The sequence below is a fragment of the Sardina pilchardus genome, chromosome 22, assembly GCF_963854185.1.
Source record: "Sardina pilchardus chromosome 22, fSarPil1.1, whole genome shotgun sequence".
Taxonomy (NCBI): Eukaryota; Metazoa; Chordata; class Actinopteri; order Clupeiformes; family Clupeidae; genus Sardina; species Sardina pilchardus.
Genome location: NC_085015.1, coordinates 8187016 through 8212053, shown reverse-complemented (window position 1 = coordinate 8212053; position 25038 = coordinate 8187016). Strand labels below are relative to the sequence as shown.

The 25038-nt window shown below is 46.2% G+C and overlaps 3 protein-coding genes across 6 annotated transcripts in view; all 3 read left to right on the top strand.

The window, feature by feature from the left end:
- wu:fj29h11 (uncharacterized) overlaps positions 1-7422 on the top strand; it is a 52151-nt gene extending 44729 nt beyond the window's left edge. For all 4 annotated transcript variants that reach the window (XM_062525783.1, XM_062525782.1, XM_062525781.1 and 1 more), the window contains 10 exons: positions 79-262; positions 490-613; positions 913-993; positions 1550-1738; positions 2020-2288; positions 2614-2759; positions 3295-3379; positions 5238-5349; positions 6459-6596; positions 6999-7422. In XM_062525783.1, the coding sequence (XP_062381767.1) occupies positions 79-262; positions 490-613; positions 913-993; positions 1550-1738; positions 2020-2288; positions 2614-2759; positions 3295-3379; positions 5238-5349; positions 6459-6596; positions 6999-7297 (1627 nt within the window). In that variant the 3' untranslated portion in view covers positions 7298-7422. The remainder of the gene's footprint in view (positions 1-78; positions 263-489; positions 614-912; positions 994-1549; positions 1739-2019; positions 2289-2613; positions 2760-3294; positions 3380-5237; positions 5350-6458; positions 6597-6998) is intronic.
- A 79-nt stretch (positions 7423-7501) lies between these two features.
- On the top strand, positions 7502-9896 carry LOC134069744 (uncharacterized). The gene is made up of 2 exons (XM_062525785.1): positions 7502-7880; positions 8616-9896. The coding sequence occupies exons 1-2, from the start codon at positions 7600-7602 to the stop codon at positions 9226-9228; spliced, it is 894 nt and encodes a 297-aa protein (XP_062381769.1). The 5' UTR covers positions 7502-7599; the 3' UTR covers positions 9229-9896.
- Positions 9897-10984: 1088 nt separating this feature from the next.
- Positions 10985-23196, top strand: bsk146 (brain specific kinase 146). The gene is made up of 4 exons (XM_062525978.1): positions 10985-11201; positions 17565-17815; positions 18302-18504; positions 19096-23196. The coding sequence occupies exons 2-4, from the start codon at positions 17644-17646 to the stop codon at positions 19963-19965; spliced, it is 1245 nt and encodes a 414-aa protein (XP_062381962.1). The 5' UTR covers positions 10985-11201; positions 17565-17643; the 3' UTR covers positions 19966-23196.
- Positions 23197-25038: the final 1842 nt, after the last annotated feature.

Here is a 25038-nt window from a genome sequence, read left to right as displayed (position 1 = left end):
TAACAATGTCTTTTTAGAAACAGTATGTATGTATGGGATTTGAAAGACATGTTCATTATGGTTGTGTTTATATTTAAGCATGAAGAACAACTGGTGCTCCGGCAAGTTTTACCACCTGAAAGACGTCTGTTGGAATGACCCTACCGAAATGTTCCTACGATACAAGCCGCTTGTCTCTCGTGCCACCAATGGTCTTCAAGAACCTAAAGTTCTGGCACCGTTCTATAGCAGCCTTACGGGCATGAAAGATCTGTTCCTAGGGGTAAGCCCCATGCTATGTTACTCAGGCAAATTTCTAAACATTTTTCTCGTCTGAAACGGGAATAATTTAATCTCTGGCCGAAATGAACTGCAATGTTGAGTGTGTGGATATGTGTTGCTAAAAATAATACAGTTGCCAACAAAAGCTGAAATTAATGAATTAAGATGGTATGGGTAATGTTGTACTTGTGTAATTGTGAGGTTCTGATGATGTTTTTGTTTCTCCAGTTGGGTGTTGAGCGCAACCCTTCCATGAAGCAGTACGTGGATCTCCTGGAGCTGGTGTGCGAGTCCGAGTCTCAGGCCACTGGCCAGATCCTGCAGGACGTGTCCATCATCTACGCCAAGCTGGGTGGGTCAACTGTCGACAATAGCCAGTCGTATTCTCATCAGGAAGTATTGGATGGCAGGCTAGTGTGTGCTGCTGCGAGGTTTTGATTGATTGAATTGATCAGATTGGAGAAGATTGTGCTGATCTTTGATATTTTAGCTTAGTCAGGTTCCCTATGACCACTTTCAATTATGTAACATCTGTGGGTTGTTAATTATTTACATAATGTTTGTATTGATGTGTGTTTGTGTGTGTGTGTTTGTGTGTGTGGAGGGGCAACAACTGAACTGAAATGAATTATTTCCTGTTTCCCATTCAAGCGGAGAAGTGTATAGTGCCGTACGGTGGAGATCAGGACGCCGCGATTCCGCTCAATCCGAGCTACTGCTCCTCCCTCCGAGGTAAATCAAGGCCCCGCTGCAGGCGCCGAACTGACATCGTTAAGCCACGCGCTGCCTCACGAGCATAAAAATAACCGCCGCGCGTCTACAGCGCACTTAGCAAGGATCAGCCGCGATGCTATGCACAGCAAAGATAAAGAGTGCCATCAAGGTTTTTTCCGCTAAATCACCTCTGACTTCGCTGCCTGGGAAAAAAATGTCAGTTTTACTTCACCAGAACTGCGGAATCAGGATAGAAAGTGAAGTGAAGTTATTGCTGAAATGTCTATTTAGGGTCTATCAAATATTATTCCATCCATCCATCAACCTATAAATCTACTTTCACTATCAGTCTGTTGATAACTGTCTGTTACTATCAGTCTATTGATTAGGTCTGTCAATCAATCTACTGCTCAATTGCTGTACTAATTCATCCACCTATATAATCCAAACAAATCTTACATAAGTACTGTATGTTCACCAACATTTCTGCTGTTGGTCTCAGTTAGCTAGTCTGACTTCCTATTGTTCTTGCACCCCGTGTGACTTTGCTCTGTCGTTGTTCCTACCCCAACAGAGATGCTGTCGGGCCAGAGAGTGTTCCCCTCTAAGAGGAGCGGCTGGGTGTCGCTGGGCCAGAGGCCCATGATTCCCGATGACAAACACCTGGAGAAGATCTTCCAGTCTCACCCCGAAGTGTGTCTGCTCAACCTGCCCCCTGCCCAGAAGAAGGTCCTCAGTCGACCCAAACCCGGAACCGCAACCGGTGAGACACATAAACCATGCCTTTTATAAAAAAAAATTGTAATTGATGTTTCAGTATTGCCAATCTGCTAAGATCTTCGTAAATGTTTTGAAACTTGTTTGACATGTTTCAGTAGTTACACATGAGCATAGGTAAAAAGTTTTTAAAATATTTTCCTGACATATGTGGGTGAGACTTGTAAAGATAATGCAGCTGTTTGTGTCTACTAGCGGCATGACTTGGTAAATGGTGAAAGGATAATTAAACGTTTAATTAACGCTATGGGTCGAAATTCACTCCAGCCAAGCCGCAGCGCAGCGAACCCACGTTCACCGAGGAGCAGCGCAGCCTCTTCCTGGACATCTGCGGCGTGCCGCGGCTCTCGGACAGCGTCAGCACCGAGCCCCAGACGGTCAGCTACCGCCCGTCGCCGACGCTGCAGGCGCTGGTGCGCGAGGCCGTGCCGTACGTGCAGCGCTTCCTCTGCTCCCACGAGGAGTTCGCCGAGCTCTACGCCGAGCTGCAGGAGGGCGGCATCGCCCAGCAGATCAAATCGCTCACCTTTGGCCAGGTACGTCGTCCGCGCCTCCTGTGTTTTCACGTCACTTAGCAACCTGCTTCGGGCCATTAACAATTCCATTCGATCAACATGTCTCAGGAGTACCGAATGGGAGGTATGTATGGATTGGCTGTTGAGCTAACGGATCAAGGTGTCACTAGGATTTGCGGACTCTTCCTTTATAACGTTCCCATTCCCAGTCACGGCAAGCGTGACTAATGTGTAGGAACAGGGCGCCACTGAATGAAGGTATTGCCCAGTGTTGCATAAGACAGGGAGTTGAGTGTTGCTGCCGCCCCCCCCCCCCCCACATCTCTGTCTTGTCTTGTGTGTGCAGGTGGGCGAGTTGTACATTCATTACCACTTGAAAGTGCCCGACGGAGAGGCGGTGTACGAGAAGGAGGACGTCATCTGCCTCCTGAAGGACAAGAAGGAGCTGTACATCCAGAAGGACTACCTCAAGTCCAAGTTGGACATTTGCAGGTACTGTTTGGGTTCCTCTGTGAGGTCCAGACATTAGGTTACTTGTCCTTTGTTTTGTTTTGTTTTTTTTCTCTCAGTCTAGTCAACAAACTTTCTTCAATAGTAGTCTTTGGGTGGCTCTCAAACTCTCTCCTCGATCCTCGAGGGACGTTCCCACTGATCTATAACTAACACTGGGTAGACTATCCCGTTGTTGCCGCCCCATTATTCTTTATCTAGATCAGTGAGGACGAGGATAGAGGAAGGAAGGGAGGGTGTATAAAAGCCCAAATGAGAGGCACCCGTTGTATTCAAAAGAACTCCTAAGATTTAAAGACTTCGTTTGCTATACTGTAGACATTCAGTAGGTTCTACTAGCCCAGTCAAAAGTAGATATTTTTCAGTCCAACTCTGGAGAACCAGAGATGTTCCAGATGGCAAAAGTAGGAGAAGGAATGGGCTCCGGAGTGGAAGTTAGAAAGGTGGCGTTCTGTGCGGCGTTCTCAGAGTGAGGTTCTGATGCTGGGCTGGGTTGGGTTGGGTTGTGTGTTGGCAGAGAGCTGGTGAAGCTGTTCAGTCCAGAGGCGAGCCAGGCCGACAAGCTGCTGACCTTCCTGGAGAGCCTGATGAGCTCCATACACGTGAGTACACAAGACCACTGGAGCCCCTTCAAAAGCCAGCGCCAGAAGTGCCACCAGAACCAGAAGCATCTGGGTGATCTGGGTGATCTGGGTTGACTGGATGATGGCGCCTTTCAGATTTACTGTATATCTCAGTAGTTTCACATTTACTGTAAGTTTCACATTTACTGTATATCTCAATATAGGTTTCAAATGTGATTTGGGGATTGTGAAGTGATTTGGGGGTTGTTGCTCACGCACACAAACTGACAGATCTCTCAGCCAAACACGTCTAATTGGCAGAATTGTAGTGTTTTAATTGGGCCCAAACCCCCTTCAGTAGGGATGTGTTCCAGAGTCATGTATTGGATTGAGTCACGCCATATTACATACCTTCATCAAGAGTAATGACGCATCGCTGTGGAGCTTTCAAAACCGCATTAGTATGTCAGCTGCTTTCCTTCACGGAGAGTCATGATCTCACTGCTTTACCATCGGGACAGTTGATCCAATAGCTGACGTGGGATGCATGTCCGATCAATCAGAGCCCTCATAGTCACCACTGCATCATGTTCCATACATACATACATCGGGACAGGTAGTGTGACTGTGTGTTCTGTTTTCACCCTTTGAGTTATGGTAACTGCTTTACCTTAGGGACATTAGATCCTCCCTGTTGGCAAACCAATCAATCACAAACTTCATATTCCAGGAAGAACGTTGTACGTGGATGTGTAGAATATCCAAGTGTGTGTGTGTGTGTGTGTTGTGTACTCATGTCTGGTAATGATTTATGTTAATCTTCCAGCGGCTAGACATTCCTGGCCTGACTGACATTCCTTAATGACTCCTGAGTCCATCCATCGATTCCTTCAATCATTAAGTACAACTAACGGGAGAAAAGTCATGGTGCCTCTCTATGAATAGTGTTTGCGTTAGCCGCGGTGAGGAGATCGGAATGTTAGTCAGTGCCTGGCTCCGAGATCTCTCTCCTGGTGACACACACACACACCACACACACACACACACACACCACACACACACACACACACACACACACACACACACACACCACACACACTCTCACACACACACACACACCACACACACACACACACACACACACACACACACACACACACACACACACACACACACACACACACACACTCTCACACACACCACACACACTCTCACACACACAAACACACACACACACACACACAAACACACTCACACACTCACTCACACACTCACACACACACACACACACACACACACACACACACACACACCACACACACACCACACACACACACACACACACAGGTGAGTCATCGGCAGCGCGGTCACGGAGATCAGAGGAGAGCGAGCATTAGTGGGCTGAGAGCGCGGAGGATTTCGGGAGATAACGGGCCCGCTCGCCGGCACCACCACCGCTGCTACCGCTCCGCATCGGAGCTGCTGCTGATGCCTCACCAACACGGCTATTTGCAGAGACTGCTGGAGTGTGTGTGTCTGAGAGAGAGTGTGTGTGTGTGTCTGAGGCTGTGTGATTAGTGTGAAACACCCCCCCCTCTCCCCATTTCTCAGCGGTTTTGTGTGCAGTGGATTATTGTGCGGACTGCATTCCCCTGAAGCTTTGACTTCAAAGCCCCCTGAAAATGTCCCAGTTTTCGGCTCGCGCCCCTTATTCAGGTTGGGATGGTAATGGGGGAACTCAAAAGTAATTCCCCCGAAATGGTGATTCACTGAAGTCGGTAAATGAAGTGCGGAGATGATCACTTAGGGGGGATGTCGGCGAAGCATCTGGATTAAGCGGAGACCGTCGAGTCATTCCCTGGGTTATATTTTGTTTTCTCTTTTAATTTTTTCGCAGGACCAAGGCGCTTTGAAGAGGTTCCTGGACATCAAGGGCATTAAAGAACTTCCCACTGAGGAGGAACCATGGGAGGTTCCCATGCCCATAGACACGAGGCCCGAACCCTCAGGTATGTACCCACGGAAATGATTCCACTTAGAACCTCAGAGCCGTCGTCTCGCCTCGGGACAGAGACGGTTAGGCCACTCCAGATGTGGCCGATTTAGTCACTCAAGCATCTGGTAATCATCTGGCGAGTTCAGTCAGATGTGTCAAATTCTCCTTTTTTATTTATTTATTTTTTTTGTCCCATTAGACGGCCGTGTCCCCATTCTAGACGTAAACGCCCGTAGCAAATGGCCGACTCCTTTTTCACCCCCACTTGGATATATGAAAGTCCAAAATCCCTTCCTTTGATCAGAGAGGGGTTTTTTTCCATCTCACTCAGTTGGAAGAGCTGACATTTCTCCCTCAGTTCATCTCTGTGGGTGTATGAATGACATATCAGTCAAACACACACACACACACACACACACACGTGCGTCAGAGGGATAGCAGACATGCTAATTTTGGTTTGTTCGTCATACCCGTCCCCCCTTTGACATGAAAGAGCAGCTGCTGCCAGAGCTGTGAGTGTGTGTGTGTGTGTGTGTGTGCGTGCATGCAGTGGTACTCCGATCTGTCACTAGTTGATCCCTCAGCTGCTGTAACACCCAGTCACAGCCTCTGATGTCAAATTAGCAGCATCCTAATATAGTGCATTTGATGTAAGGAATGAGTGGATTAATAAGGTGGGAAGCATGATGTTAATTAACATGTGACTGGGAAAAATGAAAATGGGTTGGAACAGATGGTTAAACTCATCCGTAGGATGGAGGAGCAGAATGTTAAACTCATGTGTTTAGGGTGGAGGAGATGGTTAAACTCATGTGTTTAGGGTGGAGGAGATGGTTAAACTACCCAATTCCAGGTCCCTTAATTCTGTATTTATTAGAATAAAGCCTGGTTCTTTAGAGTAAGAGAGAACGTTTTGGTAAGTAGCCACTTCAATTGTGTTAATAAAGCCAAAAACAAATCAAATTGCTGTGGTTGATAGATTGTGTCTCCATATCTTGTTGAGATTTTCAGACTGTTGTTGACTGTGTGTGTGTGTGTGTGTGTGTGTGTGTGTGTGTGTGTGTGTGTGTGTGTGTGTGTGTGTGTGTGTGTGTGTGTGTGTGTGTGTTCCTGCTACTGCAGCCCAAGCGCCTCGGCCAGTCAGCCGCCAGGAGGAGGAGAGGAAGACTCCGGCGGGCGAAGAGGACGGCCTCGTCTGCTGGCCGCCCAAGTCGGGCCTCTCCGACGGCCGAGGAGCCGCCGGACGACCCAGAGGCACAGGTGAGGCTGCGTCCAGTAGAGGTCACAGAGGTCACGGAGGTCGTGGGCCACGTGAGGCACGGCTGCCTCGGCAACCAGCTGTGTGTCCTCAGGCCCATCAGAACAGATCAGTCACTGGCCTCTAACGGCCGCGGGAGAAGCGACAGCAGTAGGCTGGAGTGGACCGTGGTGCTCGCCTAATGGAATCTGACGTGATTGGAGGGGACGTGTGTGTGTGTGTGTGTGTGTGTGTGTGTGTGTGGTTTGTTTGTTTGTTTGTCTGTGTGTGTGTTTGTCCATATGTAGGTCAGTGTGTGTGTGTGTGTGTGTGTGTGTGTGCGCGTGTGTGTGCGTGTGTGTCTAACTGGGTTGCTTGGTTCCCTCCTCCTGTACCAATCCTCTCTCTCCTCCACACTGTTCCAGATGCTGCAGTGGAGGCGGTGATGAAGATGTGGCCCCCACCCAACGCCCCCAGCTCCGCGGCCGAGTACACGGGCACACTGCCCCCCATGACCGAGAGGAGCCCCAGGGGGGGCCCACCGTCTGGGGACCCCCCCCAGTCCCCCCAGTCCCCCCTGCCTGAGGGATCTTCACTCCCCACCGGCACCAGGTTCTCTGGCAGCCACACTCAAGGCCCCGGTAAGGCTTTCGCCCGTGAAGCTGGAGGTTCGCGTTTCCCTGCAGGAGTGGAGGGTAGAGGTTGTTCAAGTGGATTATTGTGACTAATCTATTAAAAAATGCTGACATTTTTGATAACTGGGTACTTTCACGATCAGGGTAAAGCACCACATACATGCCTGTCTACAGTACCTCAATTATGTTGGATGTATGTTATTAATAATTACACTCATTACCTAAAACAATCGAAAAAATGAAGTGCAGAAATGCCATTTGCTGGTGCAAAGCACATCTTTTATCTTCAAATGGGCATTTCGTTTTGAAACAACACCACCTCAGCAGCACGCATCATGTTTACCGTGGGCAGTGAACAGGACCACACTGGGACACTCTGATCCCGTTGTCCATGTTTTCCTTCCCTCCTCCACAGCCCAGAGTGGTGGGCGGCGACGTTCCGTCTTCCCCGTCCGCAGCGGCCCCGTGCCAGCCCGGCGTAGGCGGAGGAGGCGGAGGTGGAGCTGGAGCTGCTAGCGGTAGCGGCGGTAGCGCCACGGATGGTTCTGGAGAGCCCAGAGAGGACAACCGCGTGAGCAACACCAGCAGCAGCAGCGGCGGCGGCGGCGGCGGCCGAGTGTCCTACGCCCACGCCGCTCCTCGTGACCAGCAGGCCGCTCCGTCCACACAGCCGTAAGAGCACCGCCCGCCGCCGTGTTTGTGTCGAGTTTGACCGTATTTGGTGTTCTAGAGAGACCATAAGGGCCATTTGACAGCAATTATCGGCCTCGGACGCCTCATTCACACTCCACAGCGGTGGCAGATTGTCTGGGGAGAAGTCACAGTGTCGGGGTTATTCAGAGGTGTTGATGCTTGTTCTGCTAGCCCCAATGGAACAGAAGGAAACTCGGTGTGTTCCATTTCTGCAAATGATGCCGTCTGAATGTTTGCGGTCTTATCAGTTTATGTCATTACATCCAAATCCCGAAGTAATGTTTTTGGCTACCCCAGCCTCTTACGCAGTAATCACCTCAGACTTTGAGTTAGCACCCAGATATTCATCGTTTATAGCCAGTCTGTCAAACATGAGTCAAATGACTTATTTAAGTTCAATCAGACAAATGCTCGTCTCTATGTTTTGTTTTGGGAGAGTGAATCAGTGGAATTTAGCTAAATAGACTGAACTTGGACTTTACCATTCTGCATGATAATAGCACTAGTTTTTGCCTGATGAAGACCCAGAAGGGTCGAAACGTTGCTTGTTTTTAGCATTAAACGGGAGCAAATATCAGTGTCATTATATACCGTTTTGAAGCTACTCTCCATTTGTCCTGCACCTGCAAGGTGGGATGTGCACACACACACAGCTACTCTTCTTGATACAGTAGTAGCACTCACCCACTGGTGTTGTGTTGTGGTTGTTTTCAGTAGTGGCGTCCCAGGCGAGGCCCCCGAGGTGATCTCCAGCCAGTTCCAGGGCGCGGGCCACCTGCAGCGGGTGCCCCTGGCGCTGGACACGGCCGTGTGGGCGCAGGCGCTGGGCGGCGAGGCGGCGCTGCAGGACCTGGTCCTGGACTGCCCGCTGCCGCGCACCATGGTGGAGATCTCCGACGACCCCGGCGACTTCCAGGACGTGGGCCTGTGGGGCGAGCAGCTGGTCCACTCCTTCCTGGCCAAGTGGCAGGCGCAAGGCCCCGCCGGGCCCACGGAGGTCACCTGGTTCAACCGGGACGGCGAGACGGGACGGCCGTGCGACTTCAAGCTCACCTTCGGCCCCGACGACGGCGGCGACGACGGCGGCGACGGGGGGGTGGCGTCGGCCAAGGTGGTCTACGTGGAGGTGAAGACCACCACCAAGCCGGACCGGCACCTGATCCGGCTCTCGGCCAACGAGCTGGACTTTGCGCTCAAGGAGAAGGAGCGCTACCACATCTACCGGGTCTACGGCGCCGGGGACGCCCAGAACGCCCGGCTCACGCGCATCCAGAACCTGGCCCAGCACCTGCATTCCAAAACACTGGAGTTGTTCTTGTTTGTGTAACATTCCTTCCTCCCTTTTGTTTTTAGATCAAGCGCCTTTTTATTTTTTTATATTCGTTCAGTCGAAAAATGTTTGGTTTTACCCCCTTTTTAAAAATTGTATCTCCTTTTTTAGAAGGATTAAAAAGTGAGTACTTTTTTTCCTTTCTTATGCACTGTTTATGTGGTCAGTTTTTACACTTGAAAAAAAATCTTGTAATTTTATACTTATTTGTAATGTAAACGTATATTTTCTGTCAACAGCAATGCACAACAATTTTGTGTAGGAGTGTTTTGAGTTGCACTGTAATCAACTGTAACTTTAGCGTACAGTCTATTCTGCTATAAAGGACAGCAGCTTTGTTTATCAGCTTAAAATGAAGGATTAGACTCCTAAAAGAATTCAATATGTTCCAAATGCACAGCAGTTAACTGTTTAATAGTTTATCAGCTTTTGACTTTTCACAGAATCCCAAGAGAAGTGGTAGATTTCCAGCATCTTTTAATCGTTTTATTTTATTCCAAAGCGAGGTAAAAACAAAAAAACCCACTAGTTTCTTGAATTTTTGTCTCCTATAAGTGAACAAGTTCTGTCTTCAGTGCAACGCTATGAGTGTGGCATGTCCAATCGCCACGCTGCTCATGGAGTGTTGGTATTCCTGACTAATAAAAGTCTAGTCTTGTACCCTATGTTTCGCTTCGCTGTGACTTCCTTCCAATGCCTTGAGTGCATTCATCCAAAAGTGCTTCTAACCACATGACCTACTCTGTATTGGCCCGCATCACTTGTGACCAGATCAGATTGCCCAGCCTCACTGATGGTGCACCCATTAACTTTGCAAGAGGAGCTGTTTGTGTAATCGGTGCTAAAAGTTCACTCGATGTGCAACTGATTATCTTCAATCAAAGCTGCGGATTAGAAGGTTTAATTACAAGTTGGTCTTTCCAATCGCGTAGCTGTTCTGAGGTTAAATCTGTGTCATTTGCAGTCATCTGGGATGTTTCACAAGGCCCATGCAATTTGAAAGGAATAATTTTGCGGGGATGTTGCATAAGTATTTCGGCATTTAATTTCCGAATTTTGCCCTAAAATGAAGTGAATGCCTTTTTAATTCATTTATTGATAGAAAAATTCAATGTGACATCTGGCGTGTGGTATATTGAATTCATTCAGCGTATGAATTTCATAAAATTCAATGACTTGCTTTGTGACCCACTTTGTTAATTTCGCAGACATACAGAACATATGCAAATTGCAGAAAGTTCCGGAGGCTTCTGAAATTAACCATGTGATGCAATCCCTTCCTTTCATCATGAGGAAACAAATTAAGCAATCTACATGAATAATTCCTAAATCCCACATCCCATGTGTAATGTAATTAAACTATAGTAGGCCTGTATAGTATGGACAGCTGATATTTCCATTCACCATGGGCGGTCACCAGTGTTGTACGGACATAAAAGATTCGATCGCGTCCTCTGTTTTTATAGTTAAAGTCTGTGATCCTGTGCCTTTAGTGTGGAAATCTTTTACACATCCACAGGATTAATCTGCAGCTCATTAGACACTGATAATCTGTACGGAGACAAGAGCGGCTCGCGGACTGGAGTGCGAGTGCGGATGGTGCTGAGCGCTCTGTGTTACCATTGGTTTAGAGGCGCGCCGTGGCGATCGTTCCCTGCCTCCATTGGCTGAGAAATGCGGTGGGCTGGACCTTCGGCAGGAGAGCTATGGTTTTCAACCAGGGCCAACACAGAGACAATAGGGGAACGCAGGACAGCTGGTAGAACGCATCGGGCTGCTGAGACGGGTGAAATTACTCCAGACCGTCAACTAGTCGTTAACGGGAATTGGTCAGCAGTCGGTAGGACCCAGATGTGAGAGCCTTTACCGATATCTTGAAAACGCGTTAACATGTTCCATCTTCAGCCTCCCAAGGCGGTATCCTTCGGGCTTGTTTGGTCACAATAAGAAAACAGTGGACAGATTGAATGGTGAGTGAATGCACTGGCTATCTTTCACTAGCTTATGATTCTGCATGAAATTGCTCTTTGATGCGTCTTAACCATAGAGAGAGATACATCATTTTCATCATTACCATCATAGGAAGAATATTCATGCTCAGATTGCCTCTGAATAAAATGCCAAAATAAGATCACCGTATAGTGTCTGTTTAAATGGTCTTTGTATTGACAACAATGGCAGAATGCTGCCCGGTGCGTTTACGTCTGATTGCGGTAGTTGGCTACCTCTCGGTGATCTCGTGTCTTGCACGCATGTGTATGCTATAAACACATCAACATCTCCGTCAGCGGCTCTGCATAAGCTGTTCTCTACAACTGAGCCCGTGTCCAAAATACCACGTTTGTAGTCCTTGACATACCGTTGTCTGTGTTGTCTTTATAAAGGCTGAACTGTGAAATACACCTTGCCATGGCTTATACACTCTGACACACACATAATTACTTGTCTGCTTGTGACCACTCACTCGTGCATGCAAATACAGTGCTGAATTCTCCTCTAAACGCTGCAGGCTGCCCCTGGTCTTGTCTATCCATTGCTCTGGCTGTATCCACAGTGTAGCCACTGTTGTCTTTGGGTCCTTTGCGTGGAGAGTGAGGGAGAGAGAGAAAGGGGGGATGGTGGGGCACCCAGCTGCCTGTCTGTCTGATGGGGCGCAGGGCGCAGAGGCAAGCAGCAGTAGCGGGGAGAGGGGAGAGGGGAGGACGGGACTAGATGAGTCAGGTATCCGCAGGGTCACTCGGAGCACGGTGGCGCTGAATGGACGCGGTCACAGACAGACAGCTGGGGGGAGCAAAGGGTAGTGGTGGTGGGGGTATGAGCGGAGTCAAGAGGGGGTTGCCCTGCACCCAGCGTAAACCATGCGCGCAGCAATGTGCAGTCTGGATGAGAGCAGGCAGCGCTGCCGCTTTCTGACAGCTCGGCTCAGAGCCCCTTGTGGACAGCGACTCGTGGTGCAACACGCCTGACGCACCTACCTGAAGAGCTTTTTGACTTGCACATGCTCCAGCCTTGTGTGGTGTTTGTTGTGTCCCGTCTTGGTTTGTTTGGCGTGTGGGGAGCCTCATCCAATTGAGGGATTGCTTGCCTTAAGTGGCTGACGAAAGGGAGTGTATATAGTTTTGACACACACACAGGAAGGATTTAAGGGCCATGGCATGAGAGCTTGCTGTTCCGAGCCTTAGAACTGCGGCCTCACTAAATCCCGAATAATAATCCTCAGTGATCAAAAGATGTGTCAGTATATCAGTGTATCACATGGCTCTTCATTCAGAAAATGGACAGCAAATGGCACTACATTTAGGCACACAACTACGGAAGTGAATTAAACCAGATTAAACCAAATAAATACAAATAACTGCTGCAATTCTGTTGATCTCATGTTGTTTCCGACATCAAGGAATCCTTACAGAAAATGGGTTTCAAGTGCACAAGGTTGATCCTTCCACATGTTGTTAAGAGGATGCCTGTAATCCAACAGTGAAATGCATAATATTATTCCTTTGTTCTATTAGTAGAGGTCAGATCTGCAAGGAACATTCTCCGCTCCAAGGCAGATGTGGCTAGACGGAAGCACACATATGATGACACATGACACACACACACACACACACACACACACACACACACACATACACGATGACACATGACGCACACACACAGACACACACACACACACACACACACTGATACATGACACACACACACACACACACACACACACACACACACACACACACACACACACACACACACTCAGATACACCCACACAGTCTTAAAATGTAGGTCAGTTGTACTGTTTACTGTCACAAAAGCAATTATTTGATCCGTTCTCGTGCAGAGCGCTGCTGCAGAGCGTTGCAGTGGAGGGGAAGGCATCTCATGTGACCCATGTGGTGTCTTATCGGCACTGTTCAGGGATGCTAGCCGACCTTGCTTTGGAAGGCTTACTTGATGACCTCCCATTCTCCATGTGTTTTTCTGTGCGTCTGTGTCTCTGCGTGTGTGTGTGTGTGTGTGTGTGTGTGTGTGTGTGTGTGTGTGTGTGTGTGTGTGTGTGTGTGTGTGTGTGTGTGTGTGTGTGTGTGTGTGTGTGTGTGTCCATGTGTTTCTGCACGTGTCTGTGAGTGTGTGTGTGTGTGTGTGTGTGTTTGACATTCAAACACTTTAGAGGCCTTGTGGTGGAGGGGAGTGTTTGGCTTATGTCTGCAGGGTTACTTTGTTGATTCATAGGCACAGTCTGAGGAGCAGGCCTGCATCCTCACAAGTCAATGTGCTGCCAGCCTCACAGACTCGTCTCTCTCTCTCTCTCTCTCTCTCTCTTTCTCTCTTTGTCTGTCTCTCTCCCTCTGACAGTCTGTCTGTCTTTTGTCCTCAGTGGTCATTGTTACAAGGCTCCTTATTAGTCCCTTTGGTAAAGCTGCAGTGTGTGTGTGTGTGTGTACTGTAGGTGTGTGTGTGTGTGTGTGTGTGTGTGTGTGTGTGTGTGTGTGTGTATGTGTGTGTGTGTGTGTAGAGAGAGAGAGAGAGAGAGAGAGAGAGAGAGAGAGAGAGAGCGAGAGAGAGAGAAATGTTGAGTCTGTTGATTTTTGCCTGTCATTGTCAGCTAATAATATTCTGTGGGTGTGCGTGTATGTGTGTATGTGTGTGTGTATGTGGGCAGGTGCGTGTGTGTGTGGGCAGGTGTGTGCATGTGGGCAAAGCAGAGATTTCAGGCGTCTAAACATTTCGCTTGCACGTCACATTTATTTTCATCGTAGGCCTGTTTTTTTCTCTCCTCTTTCTCAGTGTCTGGGTGTTCCTTCCTTCCAGCTCCTGTGTGACATTTTGGATGTGTGTGTGTGTGTGTGTGTGTGTGTGTGTGTGTGTATGTGTGTGTTCCTTTTCCATCGCCAAACGTGCAGACAGGATGACTGACTAGTGCACATGCATAGTCTAGACTAGTTTTAACACTTACATGGCCATACACAAACACACACACATGTGCGCGCACACACACACACACACACACACACACACGCACACACACACGCACACACACACACACACGCATACACACACACACACACACACACACACAAACACACACACACGCACACACAAACATGCACACACGCATACACACACATACACACACAAACACACACACACTGACAGCCCCCCTTCCTTCATTCCACATCACAACACACTCAACCTTTCTCTCTCCAATAGTACCTGTCGTACCCTTCCAACAGGCTCAATAAGACCTTACATAACAGGGACCCGGGGGAGCATCAGTGGACAGAAAAGCTATTATTCATAGCGCTGGTTTCATTTCTTAACGATGATCACTCTCCTGATTAACAAGTGAATGAGTGAATGGGTAAAGTGCAGGGGAAAAGGCTGTGGAGGACATTCAGGGAGCTTCTGACGTCTGAGTCTGTTTTAGTTCCCTCTGCTGATCCGTGCTTGCGGATGATTTGGAGAGAGTTACTCAACAGTTACTGTGTGCCTCGCGTGAACCTGTGGGGTTTTTTATGCTGTTGCGTAACATGTTCTCTCTCTTTCTCTCTCTGACTCTGACTCTCTCTCTCTCTCCCTCTCTCTCTCTCCTGACTTTGGCTACGTACCAACCATTTCTTTCCATCCAGTGATTTTTCTATTCTTTTCAAGAGTGTCAGGTTTGGTTCTAAATGGATAAACAGAGATGATGAGCTGATCCATCTCAGACGATTGCCTCCACTTGATTGTGGTCCAAAGGTCTGATGCAGTTGGATCATCATCTAAAGTATTGATTGTGTCAACAGCAAAGTAACAGAACTACACTAATTTGTGCCCCTGGCTACACCAATCAGACATAGGTTGTACATGATGTAATAATGAGAACTAAGGTGTTCTGTTTAACCATAAATCCATATTTTGACGTGGGTTTTGAAAACATGGCCACAGATGACTGAGTGAATAATTGAATCATCAGCTGTTTGATCCAGCGAAGATAATGGGGCTCGTTTTAATCAATGCATTTTAGACGGCACATTTGACATCGTCTCCCGAGTTTTAATGTCTTTATACATTCTGCTGAACAAACTGTGCACAGCTGAGCTGCATTAATTGCTGTGGAACCTGCAGGTTAACATAAACTGAGAGAGATCGTTCTGGCTGGCTTGTGGATAACGTTGTCATGCTAATCAAAGCCAATTAAAGACATGGGCTCCGTGAACAAAAGCACTGCCACTGTTACAGCTCTAGAAATCCAATCATCAGGTTCATCATGCATAAATTACTGAGCATATGTGAACTTTAAGGTGGTTGTCGAGTAATTAAATGGATTGTTTTTCTCCTCATATTCTTCGTTAATTTGTAGCCATTGTTTCTGATACTCTCAGTAGACAGTGCCTCTGATACTGTTAAATAGCCATTGTTTCTGATACTCTCAGTAGACTGTGTTTCTGATAGCCATTATTTCTGATACTCTCAGTAGACTGTTTCTATACGCTTAACAGCCATTGTTTCTGGTACCCTCTATTCAGCTTTAATTTGTAACACAGTGCCAAGATGAAATTGGTCTGGGTCTGTGATGACTGCATGTTTAAAGGTCCCTATCCATTTAGTCAGCTCACTTGACCATCTGTCCCGGTCATAAAAATAGACCTCTAGAAAGATCAAACTGACGGTGAGTTTGAGAATGTTCTAGCAGGAACGTGCTAAAAAGGATATGTGAGCTAAACGGGCCCCTCAAGGAGTCGTCCTCATGTTCTCGCCCCAGTGTGGTTATGGGTCTGTTCACACTTTGCAGGGGGTTGTGTAAATGTTTGTGCTAGCTGCTGATTTGGCATCTGACGCCTGTTCAACAAATCCACCTCCTCTATTAGATGGATGCGTTGGTGGTGAAATGTAGCCTATGTGATGCGCAAATAAAAAAAAAAAAAAAACACAAATATGGAAATGTAGAGGTCATGCTCAAGTGTGTCTCCTGAAGAAACTTGGTATACAGGCACACACACACACACACACACACACACACACACACACACACATGCAAACACACACACACAATGCACACAGCCTCCACCACCTGCAAAAACAGCCAAATCTTCTCTATCTCGCTCGCTTGCGGCAAACAACTGTGTTTTGGGAAGATCACTGTTCCCGTGTTTTTCCAGCCTCTTTTTATCTGTGTGACTTTGTCATGCTCGTCAGTACGATCCTGCTCCCTGGGAGGAGAGAGGGAAGACATAACAACCCCATTCCTAGTCCTCCTCCTTTTAGGCTGTGCTTCGCTTTTAGTGTGTGTGTGTGTGTGTGTGTGTGTGTGTGTGTGTGTGTGTGTGTTTGGTCAAAGTTCTGTTCTCAATGTCAGTGCGTCCTACTCAGAGATTGAGACATGATGCTGTTTGAATTTAATTTGCGGCACATCGGGTTTCCTGCCGTTCTGATTTTATATTAAGGAAGGGGACGCTTACATAAGAGCTGACGAAGCGAGGCAGATTGCATAGTCTGTTAGGCAAATCAGTGAGCCCTGAACCAAAGTGAAGAGTGAAATTAGAATTTGGGACGGCAGAGGCGCACACACACACACACACACACACACACACACAAACACACAGACACACACACACACACACACACACACAGACACACACACACAGAGGCGGGTGGTGGTGGTGGGGGGGGGGGTTGCAATTTCATACTGTACGATTGCGATCTGAATGTGAGAATCATGACTAATTAGACCTTTCAATGATAGTGTGTTTGACGTAAGAATGACAGTGATAGCCCTATTTATTGTTTGGCCTCACACAGAAGTGTGGTGTGTGGTGTGTGGTGTGTGTGTGTGTGTGTGTGTGTGTGTGTGTGTGTGTGTGTGTGTGTGTGTGTGTGTGTGTGTGTGTGTGTGTGTGTTGTCTTTGTGTAGCTCAGCAATGAGAAGCAATCACCAAAGTCTAATGAGTTGTTTTGGTGCAGCGGTCTGGCTGTGGCAGTGGAATTACAGTCGTCTGTCATTTCAGCTGGTGTCTGAGAGGTCTTTCATCCAACGTGGCGCTGACATATGAGGCCGACACAAATGGTGATGCTGCCTTCAACGAGCGCATATTATCAACCACTAATGACTTGCTGTTTTTGTAGTTGCACAATCACTGAGCACAGGCTGTCCAAACTCATAAGGCTAAGGTTGAAAAATGTGTTATTTGTTGTGTGACATTTCTCAATATTTGTTGTACCATATACAGTATGCCCGGAATATTTCCCTGTCACATATAACGGACCGGTCAAGTCTAAGTGACCACCAGTACCTCTTGTTCACACAGTGGAGTTATGCGTGGTTACTGACCTGGTGGTTCTGTGTGTGTTTCAGTGAGAGGTACCAGTTACCCACTCCACTCCTCTCTGCGCCTCCTCTTCCTCCTCTTCCTCTTCCTCCTACATTGGGAAGCATGAGCTCCTCGCCGGTGCTGTCCAGCCCTCCCATCAACATCGTGGAGGAGCTGCAGGTCATCACCGCCCAGAACCTGGAGAAGCTGGAGGTCAACAAGTATTATGAGGTCATCAGGGAGCTCGGCAAGGGCACCTATGGGAAGGTGGACCTGGTCATTCACAAGATCAGAGGTGAGAATGCTTACCCCCTTAGCTGCACACACACACACACACACACACACACACACACACACACACACATTCATGCAGACACACACACACACACACACACACACATTCTTCATGCAGACACACACACACACACACACACACATTCTTCATGCAGACACACACACACACACACACACACACACACACACTCACACACACATTCATGTACACACACACACACACACACACACACACACACACGCACACACATTCATGTACAAACACAGAGACACTGAGACACACACACACACACACACACACACACACACACACACACATACACACATGCAATCCTCCCACTGTTACGTCAGATAAAAATAGGTTACATGGTGTTATGTACAACTTCTGAATCCCTTTCATCAAAGCACTGACAGAGACACAACTCCTTCCATCTCCATTTTTGCATTAATATGTATGTTTGGTTCTTTTTTCTGCCTGCTTAATTAGGCACAAAGATGGCCTTGAAGTTCCTTAAGAAGAAGACTACAAAGCTGCGCAGTTTCCTGAGGGAGTACAGCATCTCGCTCTACCTCTCCCCCTGTCCCTTCATCATCAACATGTTCGGTATCGCCTTTGAGACCGACGACTATTACGTCTTTGCGCAGGAGTACGCAGTGGCGGGAGACTTGTTTGACATCATTCCCCCTCAGGTATGTGAACAGAAGTGTTCATGTCCGACAGTCGTTTGCTGTTTACCTTTTGAATATTTTTTGATCAGAGAACAATAAGTGGCTCCGTGGCTTTTATCTGTCGTCAATCTATCTCTATGGCTCAATATTGTGGCACCATGGGATTCATCTTTAACCAATCTCTATATAGCTCAGTGCTCGGGTACATGGGTATAATCTGTGATGATCTATACAGTATTTCCATAAATCTCATGGATGCAAATTCAGTCATTTTCTGTTTCCCTTTGAATATTTCTGGTCAGGGAACAGTACTGGGGCACCATGGTATCAATCCGTAATCAATCTTCATAGGAGATGTCTTGATAGTGGTACACCATGCTACAGTGTAAAAGCGGGTGCGCACATCTGAGTGTTTTAAAGTAGGTGCTGGACTCAAAAAAGGCAACAGTAAAAAGAACAAAGAAGTCTGCACACTAGGGCTCCAAAATGATTTCTTTCTTTCTTTTATTCACCACAATGTGTTGAATAAAAGAAAGAAAGAAAACACCATGCTACAGTCTCACTATTTCTTTCTTGTCTCACTTTATGTATTTTTTTCACTGAACCGTCCAGGTGGGTCTTCCAGAGACGGTGGCGAAGCGTTGTGTCCACCAAGTGGGCATCGCCTTGGACTACATGCACTACAAGAAGCTGGTGCACCGCGACATCAAGCCCGAGAACGTGCTCATCTTCGACCGCGAGTGCCGCAAGGTCAAGCTGTCCGACTTCGGCATGACGCGGCGGGCCGGCTCGCCGGTCAAGCGCGTGAGCGGCACCATCCCGTACACGGCGCCGGAGCTGTGCGGCGCGGCCGAGCCGTCCGAGGGCTTCTGCGTGGACCCGGCCACGGACGTGTGGGCCTTCGGCGTGCTCCTCTTCTGCATGCTGACCGGCAACTTCCCCTGGGAGAAGGCGCTGCCCACCGACGCCTTCTACGAGGAGTTCGCCCGCTGGCAGCGGGCCCGGCGCGGCGCCGGCACCGGCCCGGGGGGACCCGTGCCCTCGCAGTGGCGCCGCTTCACCGACGAGGCGCTGCGCATGTTCCGCAAGCTCCTCTCGCTGGACCCGCAGCGCCGGTGCTCGGTCAAGGAGGTGTTCCGCCACTTCGGCCGCCGCTGGATGCTGGACAGCGAGGTGGGGATCGGGGGAGTCGGCGGGGCGGGCGCCGGCGGCGGCGTCGGCGTCGGGAGCCACCAGGGGGGGCTGAGCTCCACCTCCGACGAAGACGAGGAGGACGAGGACCTGCTGGTGGACCGCATGAAGCAGCAGACGCTCTCGCCCGTGGTGTGCGGGGGCTCCAAGGCGGCGGGCGCCATGGAGACGGGGTCGCCGCAGGGTCACCGCTACGCGGCGGTGGCGCCCGGCGGGTACGAGCGCGTGTCCAGAGACAACACGTCCGGCAGCCGCATCCTAGTGACCACGCCTATCGAGATTTGCGTGTAGAGACAAACAGTGTACAGAACAGACACAAGTACACAAATGTACACAGAAACACTTGCCCTCTCACTCTTACGCACACATGCAAACACACACACACACACACACACAAGAACATGGAAGGACAGAACATGTCATACCAATTCCATAGACAATTCCAACTCTAACAGTGGACAACACTCACAAACATTGCAGACTGATTCTGTGAGTCAACCTCTCTAGATCTGAGACTGAGAGCTACACTTGAACGGTGCATAATGGTGACCACAATCAGTGGCATTCTCTTGTTAAACATTCCTAATACTGACATCAGTTTCTCTACAGGATCTTGGTAGAGAATACATGTTGATAGAAGGCTGTCACCTTTCCAACTATATAAATCAAAACCTACCAGTAGTCAAGAGTGCTTCTAATGACAAAAAAGAGACCTAGAGCAAAATAATATCTTGAGAGCAATATACTGTACCTACTACGTCAAGCAAAAAAGAAGACCCAAACAGGGATAACAGTAAACCATGGCATAATTTTGGTGTTTGCTTCAATTCAATACTGAAACCACTCTCTTAACCAGAATATAAGATGCTGTCAAGCCAACAAATAAGTTATTAACTGTCCATTGTTGTTACAATATTGATTAAAACACACCACGGTTTTATTGATTGATTTACCATGACGCACAACCATTTTATGGACTGATTGACCATTGCGATCTCAAGCTCTTTCTGATCTTTAAGATTTTTAAGTAATTACCTTCTATCTATATTGTCTAAAAATGCAACATTTCAACATTTGGAACTGTTTTGGAAGTGTGTCATTGGTATTTGGAACGGTCTGGAAGTTTGTCCTAGGCACTTTAACATCAACTAAAATGTGTTACGAAAGAGACTATTTACCTTTGTACAATGTGCTGGGACATACATATTTGATTCAGCATTTTCAATTCTATTGATTCGTCTAATTTATCTGACCTCTCTATGGAATATATATTTTTCGATTAGCCATTTTGGAATTAGCCCAGGTGTTTTCTTTACTGCAGTACATATGCAGGATGTTGATGCACTTGCATCCGTATTTAATGATATTTAGTATTGAGCAGCTTATGTGCACAGTCAAATCATCACCTCTTTCCTTTCTCCAAATGAAGCTACTACCATTATTTTTTACACCGAAAAAAACAAAGCAGACCACTGTACATTTTTAGCATTTTACATTGTGGGTCATATTCCAAAGAGAGCATAAGGAGGGGGAAAAAACATAACATGGAGCCCTACGGAAACATCTGAAGTGACATGGAAATCATTAGGAATGAGGGATATTAGGGGTTATTAGTGCAAATGATTGTCCACACCACTGGAAACAGCTTTCAGCTGTGTCACTGCCAACCAGCTTGTCCCAATAGCAAAGCGAGACTCCTCTGATTCCACTCGTCCCAATTTATATGCAGATGATGTTCTCCTGCAGCACACTGTCGAGGGTTCTTGACTACAATAATACTAAAAAAAAATGCTATGATGTCAGCGCAATTGAGAATGACTACTTTATGTGTGACCCCATCTCAGCTGCAGTTGTGGGTGGGATGTGGTTACTCAGCCCAGTGTTACAGGAGAGGCTGTGGAATGGAAAATTCCACTCCAAAGGCCCGAGCTTGTGCACGAAGCTCTGGGTAAAGATATTTTGAAAAATAACTTGACCAATACTTTGAAGTTGTAATCTGGTAATGTGATGATCAGTTGTTTATTGTCGTCATCAAAACTGTAGACGTTTTAGTCATTTTTGTATGACTTGAGCTTTTGCAGATGGAATGACTACAGAATGACTAAAACAAAGCTGTACTTGCTCAGAAACTAGAGGCATTGGAGCTATTTCTACCTGGTGTTCTAGTATGAAAATGTCACTGTCATTTTTATGTCAAAATGTCATTTATAAGCTGAAGTACTTGACTTAATTCTTCCATAAAACCAAGGCTGGTCTTTAGTCAGACATGCATGTATGTCAGTGCCACTGATAATGTACTTCAATAGGTGTCAAAACTGCCCAATTAAAGGTCAGCCTATATCACTAGATGGTGGAAGAAAAAAAACCTAGAATGAAAGCTTCAATTTCCTTTACATATCGCAAAAGTGGACACATCTACAAAATAAATTCAAAATGTATTTTTACATATTCTTATTTATTGGTTTTCCCTTGAAGGTAGGGAATTCAGAACTACTAACCTATTTATGTTTTATTTTGTTTTGATTTGAACTGAAAATAACTAAAGATGGACACAATCTTGTCTTTGAATTGCATGAAGAGATACAACAAATACATTTATATATTAAAAAAAATCTGTCTTCACAAAATACACAAGAATTGTTGTGATGTGAAACTTTGCTGTAGCACAAAATTGCAGAATATTCCAGAGTGATATTTATGACTTCTTGAAACAATCTAGGGCTAAATATGATGATGAAAAAAAATACTTGATGGTTTTTTTGAGTGTGTTGTATATGTATCATGTTGTTATTGTTGTTGTTGTTGTGTTGTTGTGTTATTGTCTTAACAATACCAAGGACATCATCGGAGCTGCGATTTTTCTTGAGGGAGATGTTATCCGTCTTGCAATACTCTAGTGCGTGTGATGAAGTCAACTACTTCTACACAAGTGCATCTGGGCTAAATGAGATGGTCTGTGGAGCAGGAAACAAGTATTTTATGTTTTTAACCCGACATGCATGGCGTGTACTGAATCCTGGTATGGAAACAAGTGCTGTGGGTGTTAATATGTCTCTGGACAAAGACACATGGCTTCTCCACGGCATCGAGCTGCAGATAAAAAAGTAGTTTTGCATCTACCTTTGACTCGAGAGGTCAGACTACAACACTGTGGCTTGATCCTAAGTAGGCCTACCTGGATGAAATGGTTGGAAAAGTTGGAATTTGACCAATCAGAACGGAATGGATTTTCAAAGCAATTGTTAGTCAATTTCTGGCTGTAACGCCATTTCTCTCCAGTTCTGCCAACTGATATCCAAGATTTGAGGACTCAAATTTCCATGGACTGGTCGTTGTGTATTGTGCTGCAAGTTGTGTGATTTCATTGTCTTTCTCTTCCGTGACAGCCTTTAGATGCCCTGTGGGACAGTGATGTTTCAATCAGTAGAAAAAAACGACACTAGAACTCTTGTCAGACTTGTCTTCGCAATACAACTGTCTTCCTGTTAACGGATTTAAGCAAAAATAAACAGAAATCTTTAAGACCCATGTGTTTTAGACTTCTTCATACTTAATTCTCTGACAAATTAACTTTAAGACAATATGACTGTGTTGATGGATCAAGAGGCTCAAAATTGTTCTTTTTTCCAAAGTAAACATGTATACTTGGAGGGCTGAGTTGGTGAAAACCTTTAAAGGAACCTGGTAAGGAGGCAGTGTTAACCTATTGACCCATTTAATCCCAATGGTCATAATTGTGACCGTACAAAAACATCTTGCTCCTGTGCCTTTAAAATGTCATAGTTTTATGTTGTATATAGTTATTGTATATAGTTCATGTGTATTTGTGTATGTGTGCATGCTGGATATAGTTATTTTGCATATTATGTATAGTTCTTGTAGGTTTGCGTGTGTGTGCATGCTGTTATATAGTTATTTTGCATGGAGCACCTAATTTCTTAATCGGTCCGTCCATAGGTCAACACTGCCTCCTGACCAGGTTCCTTAAAGGTTTTCACCAACTCAGACCCCAAGTACACATGTTTACCCTTGGAAAAAAATATTTTGAGCATGACTTTATTATTAAACAATCTGATCTTGTCAGTATGCAAATGAGCGCATGTTTAATGAGACATGGCCTCATTTGCCTATGTAAACATTAAAATATAAAAAACATGCAATACATTTTTTTCTCATCTTAGCACAAGTAACCAACTAAGAAAGTTTCATAGTGATATCTATTATTTAAAATGTTTACCCTATTCACCTGCACCCTATTCACCTTAATTGCCTATATATTTATGCTAATTATGTAAATTGCCCAAAGTGCAACTTTAGGCAACCAAGTTAAATTCCATCTATTAGGCCTATAGATGACATTTCTGCAATAAAACTTTAGGGTACTCAACATTTCTGGGTTCAAGAAATTACGACTAGACTAAGAGACCTCACATCCTACATTTTTTTTCTGCCCGTGACATGATGAATGAATGCTTCATTTCCAGGTACCACTCTAATCGCTAACTGTAAATGGATTAATCCAACACAACTCCTCGTCCAAATACAGTAGCCTATGTGCATATATGTTGCACTGACTTGTTTGGTGAAATATATATTTCAACAGCATGCGTGTGTATCTGCAAATATATGCACGTGAAGAACTCTCTTATTAAGAGAAAAGTTACTATTTTAGTAAAGCATGAAGATGCGTGCTTTTTATTATGCTCAACAGTGTTTAGGCCTGTTGGTTAGACAAAGCTGGTAATATGATTGAAATGTGTGCCATGTGGTACAAAAGTTTGATTTTGATAAAGCTATGTAGTTTTGGCTGCATCAATTTGCAGGATATACAGTATGAGGTAGCCTATGCTGTTTGGTGTTTTGTGAATTGTGTGTGAATCTTGATAAAAAAAAAAAACAACAACAACTGTATAGTCTGCAAAGATGTGTTTTAGCTATTGGAATACACTGTGCATCTTATAGTGATTGAGTATTTTGTGTGCATGGGGTTTCATCTATACATTTCAGTTTGATTGCCTGAAACTATATGAACTTGGATACAGAGCCAAGACAATCACATGTCTGAAGACAAGTCATCAAGTGATCCATATCTGCTTTCTTCAATATTGTCCTTTTGGGCAGAGGCATCAGGTGTGCAAAAGATCTGGGGCTATCCCTGTAACTCGAATTGGGCTGTCAACGTACAGTAGTTTGAGAAGGAAGAAGGATATTCGTTGGGGTCCTCATCATATTTGAATAACAAATAAAGCTAATTTCCCTCACTAGACCTACTGGTATTTATGGGGGATTAAGAGGGGGGGAAATCGTTTTAAAAGAGACCTCACACCCTAACATTTTCTATGATTGAGGTGGCAGGTGACGGGT

Coding starts and splice junctions, on each gene's coding strand:
- LOC134069744 (XM_062525785.1), top strand. CDS start 7,600: ATGTTTTCCTTCCCTCCTCCACAGCCCAGAGTGGTGGGCGGCGACGTT. Junction 7,881..8,615: donor GCCGCTCCGTCCACACAGCC/GTAAGAGCACCG, acceptor GGTTGTTTTCAG/TAGTGGCGTCCCAGGCGAGG.
- bsk146 (XM_062525978.1), top strand. CDS start 17,644: ATGAGCTCCTCGCCGGTGCTGTCCAGCCCTCCCATCAACATCGTGGAG. Junction 17,816..18,301: donor GGTCATTCACAAGATCAGAG/GTGAGAATGCTT, acceptor CTGCTTAATTAG/GCACAAAGATGGCCTTGAAG. Junction 18,505..19,095: donor TTGACATCATTCCCCCTCAG/GTATGTGAACAG, acceptor TGAACCGTCCAG/GTGGGTCTTCCAGAGACGGT.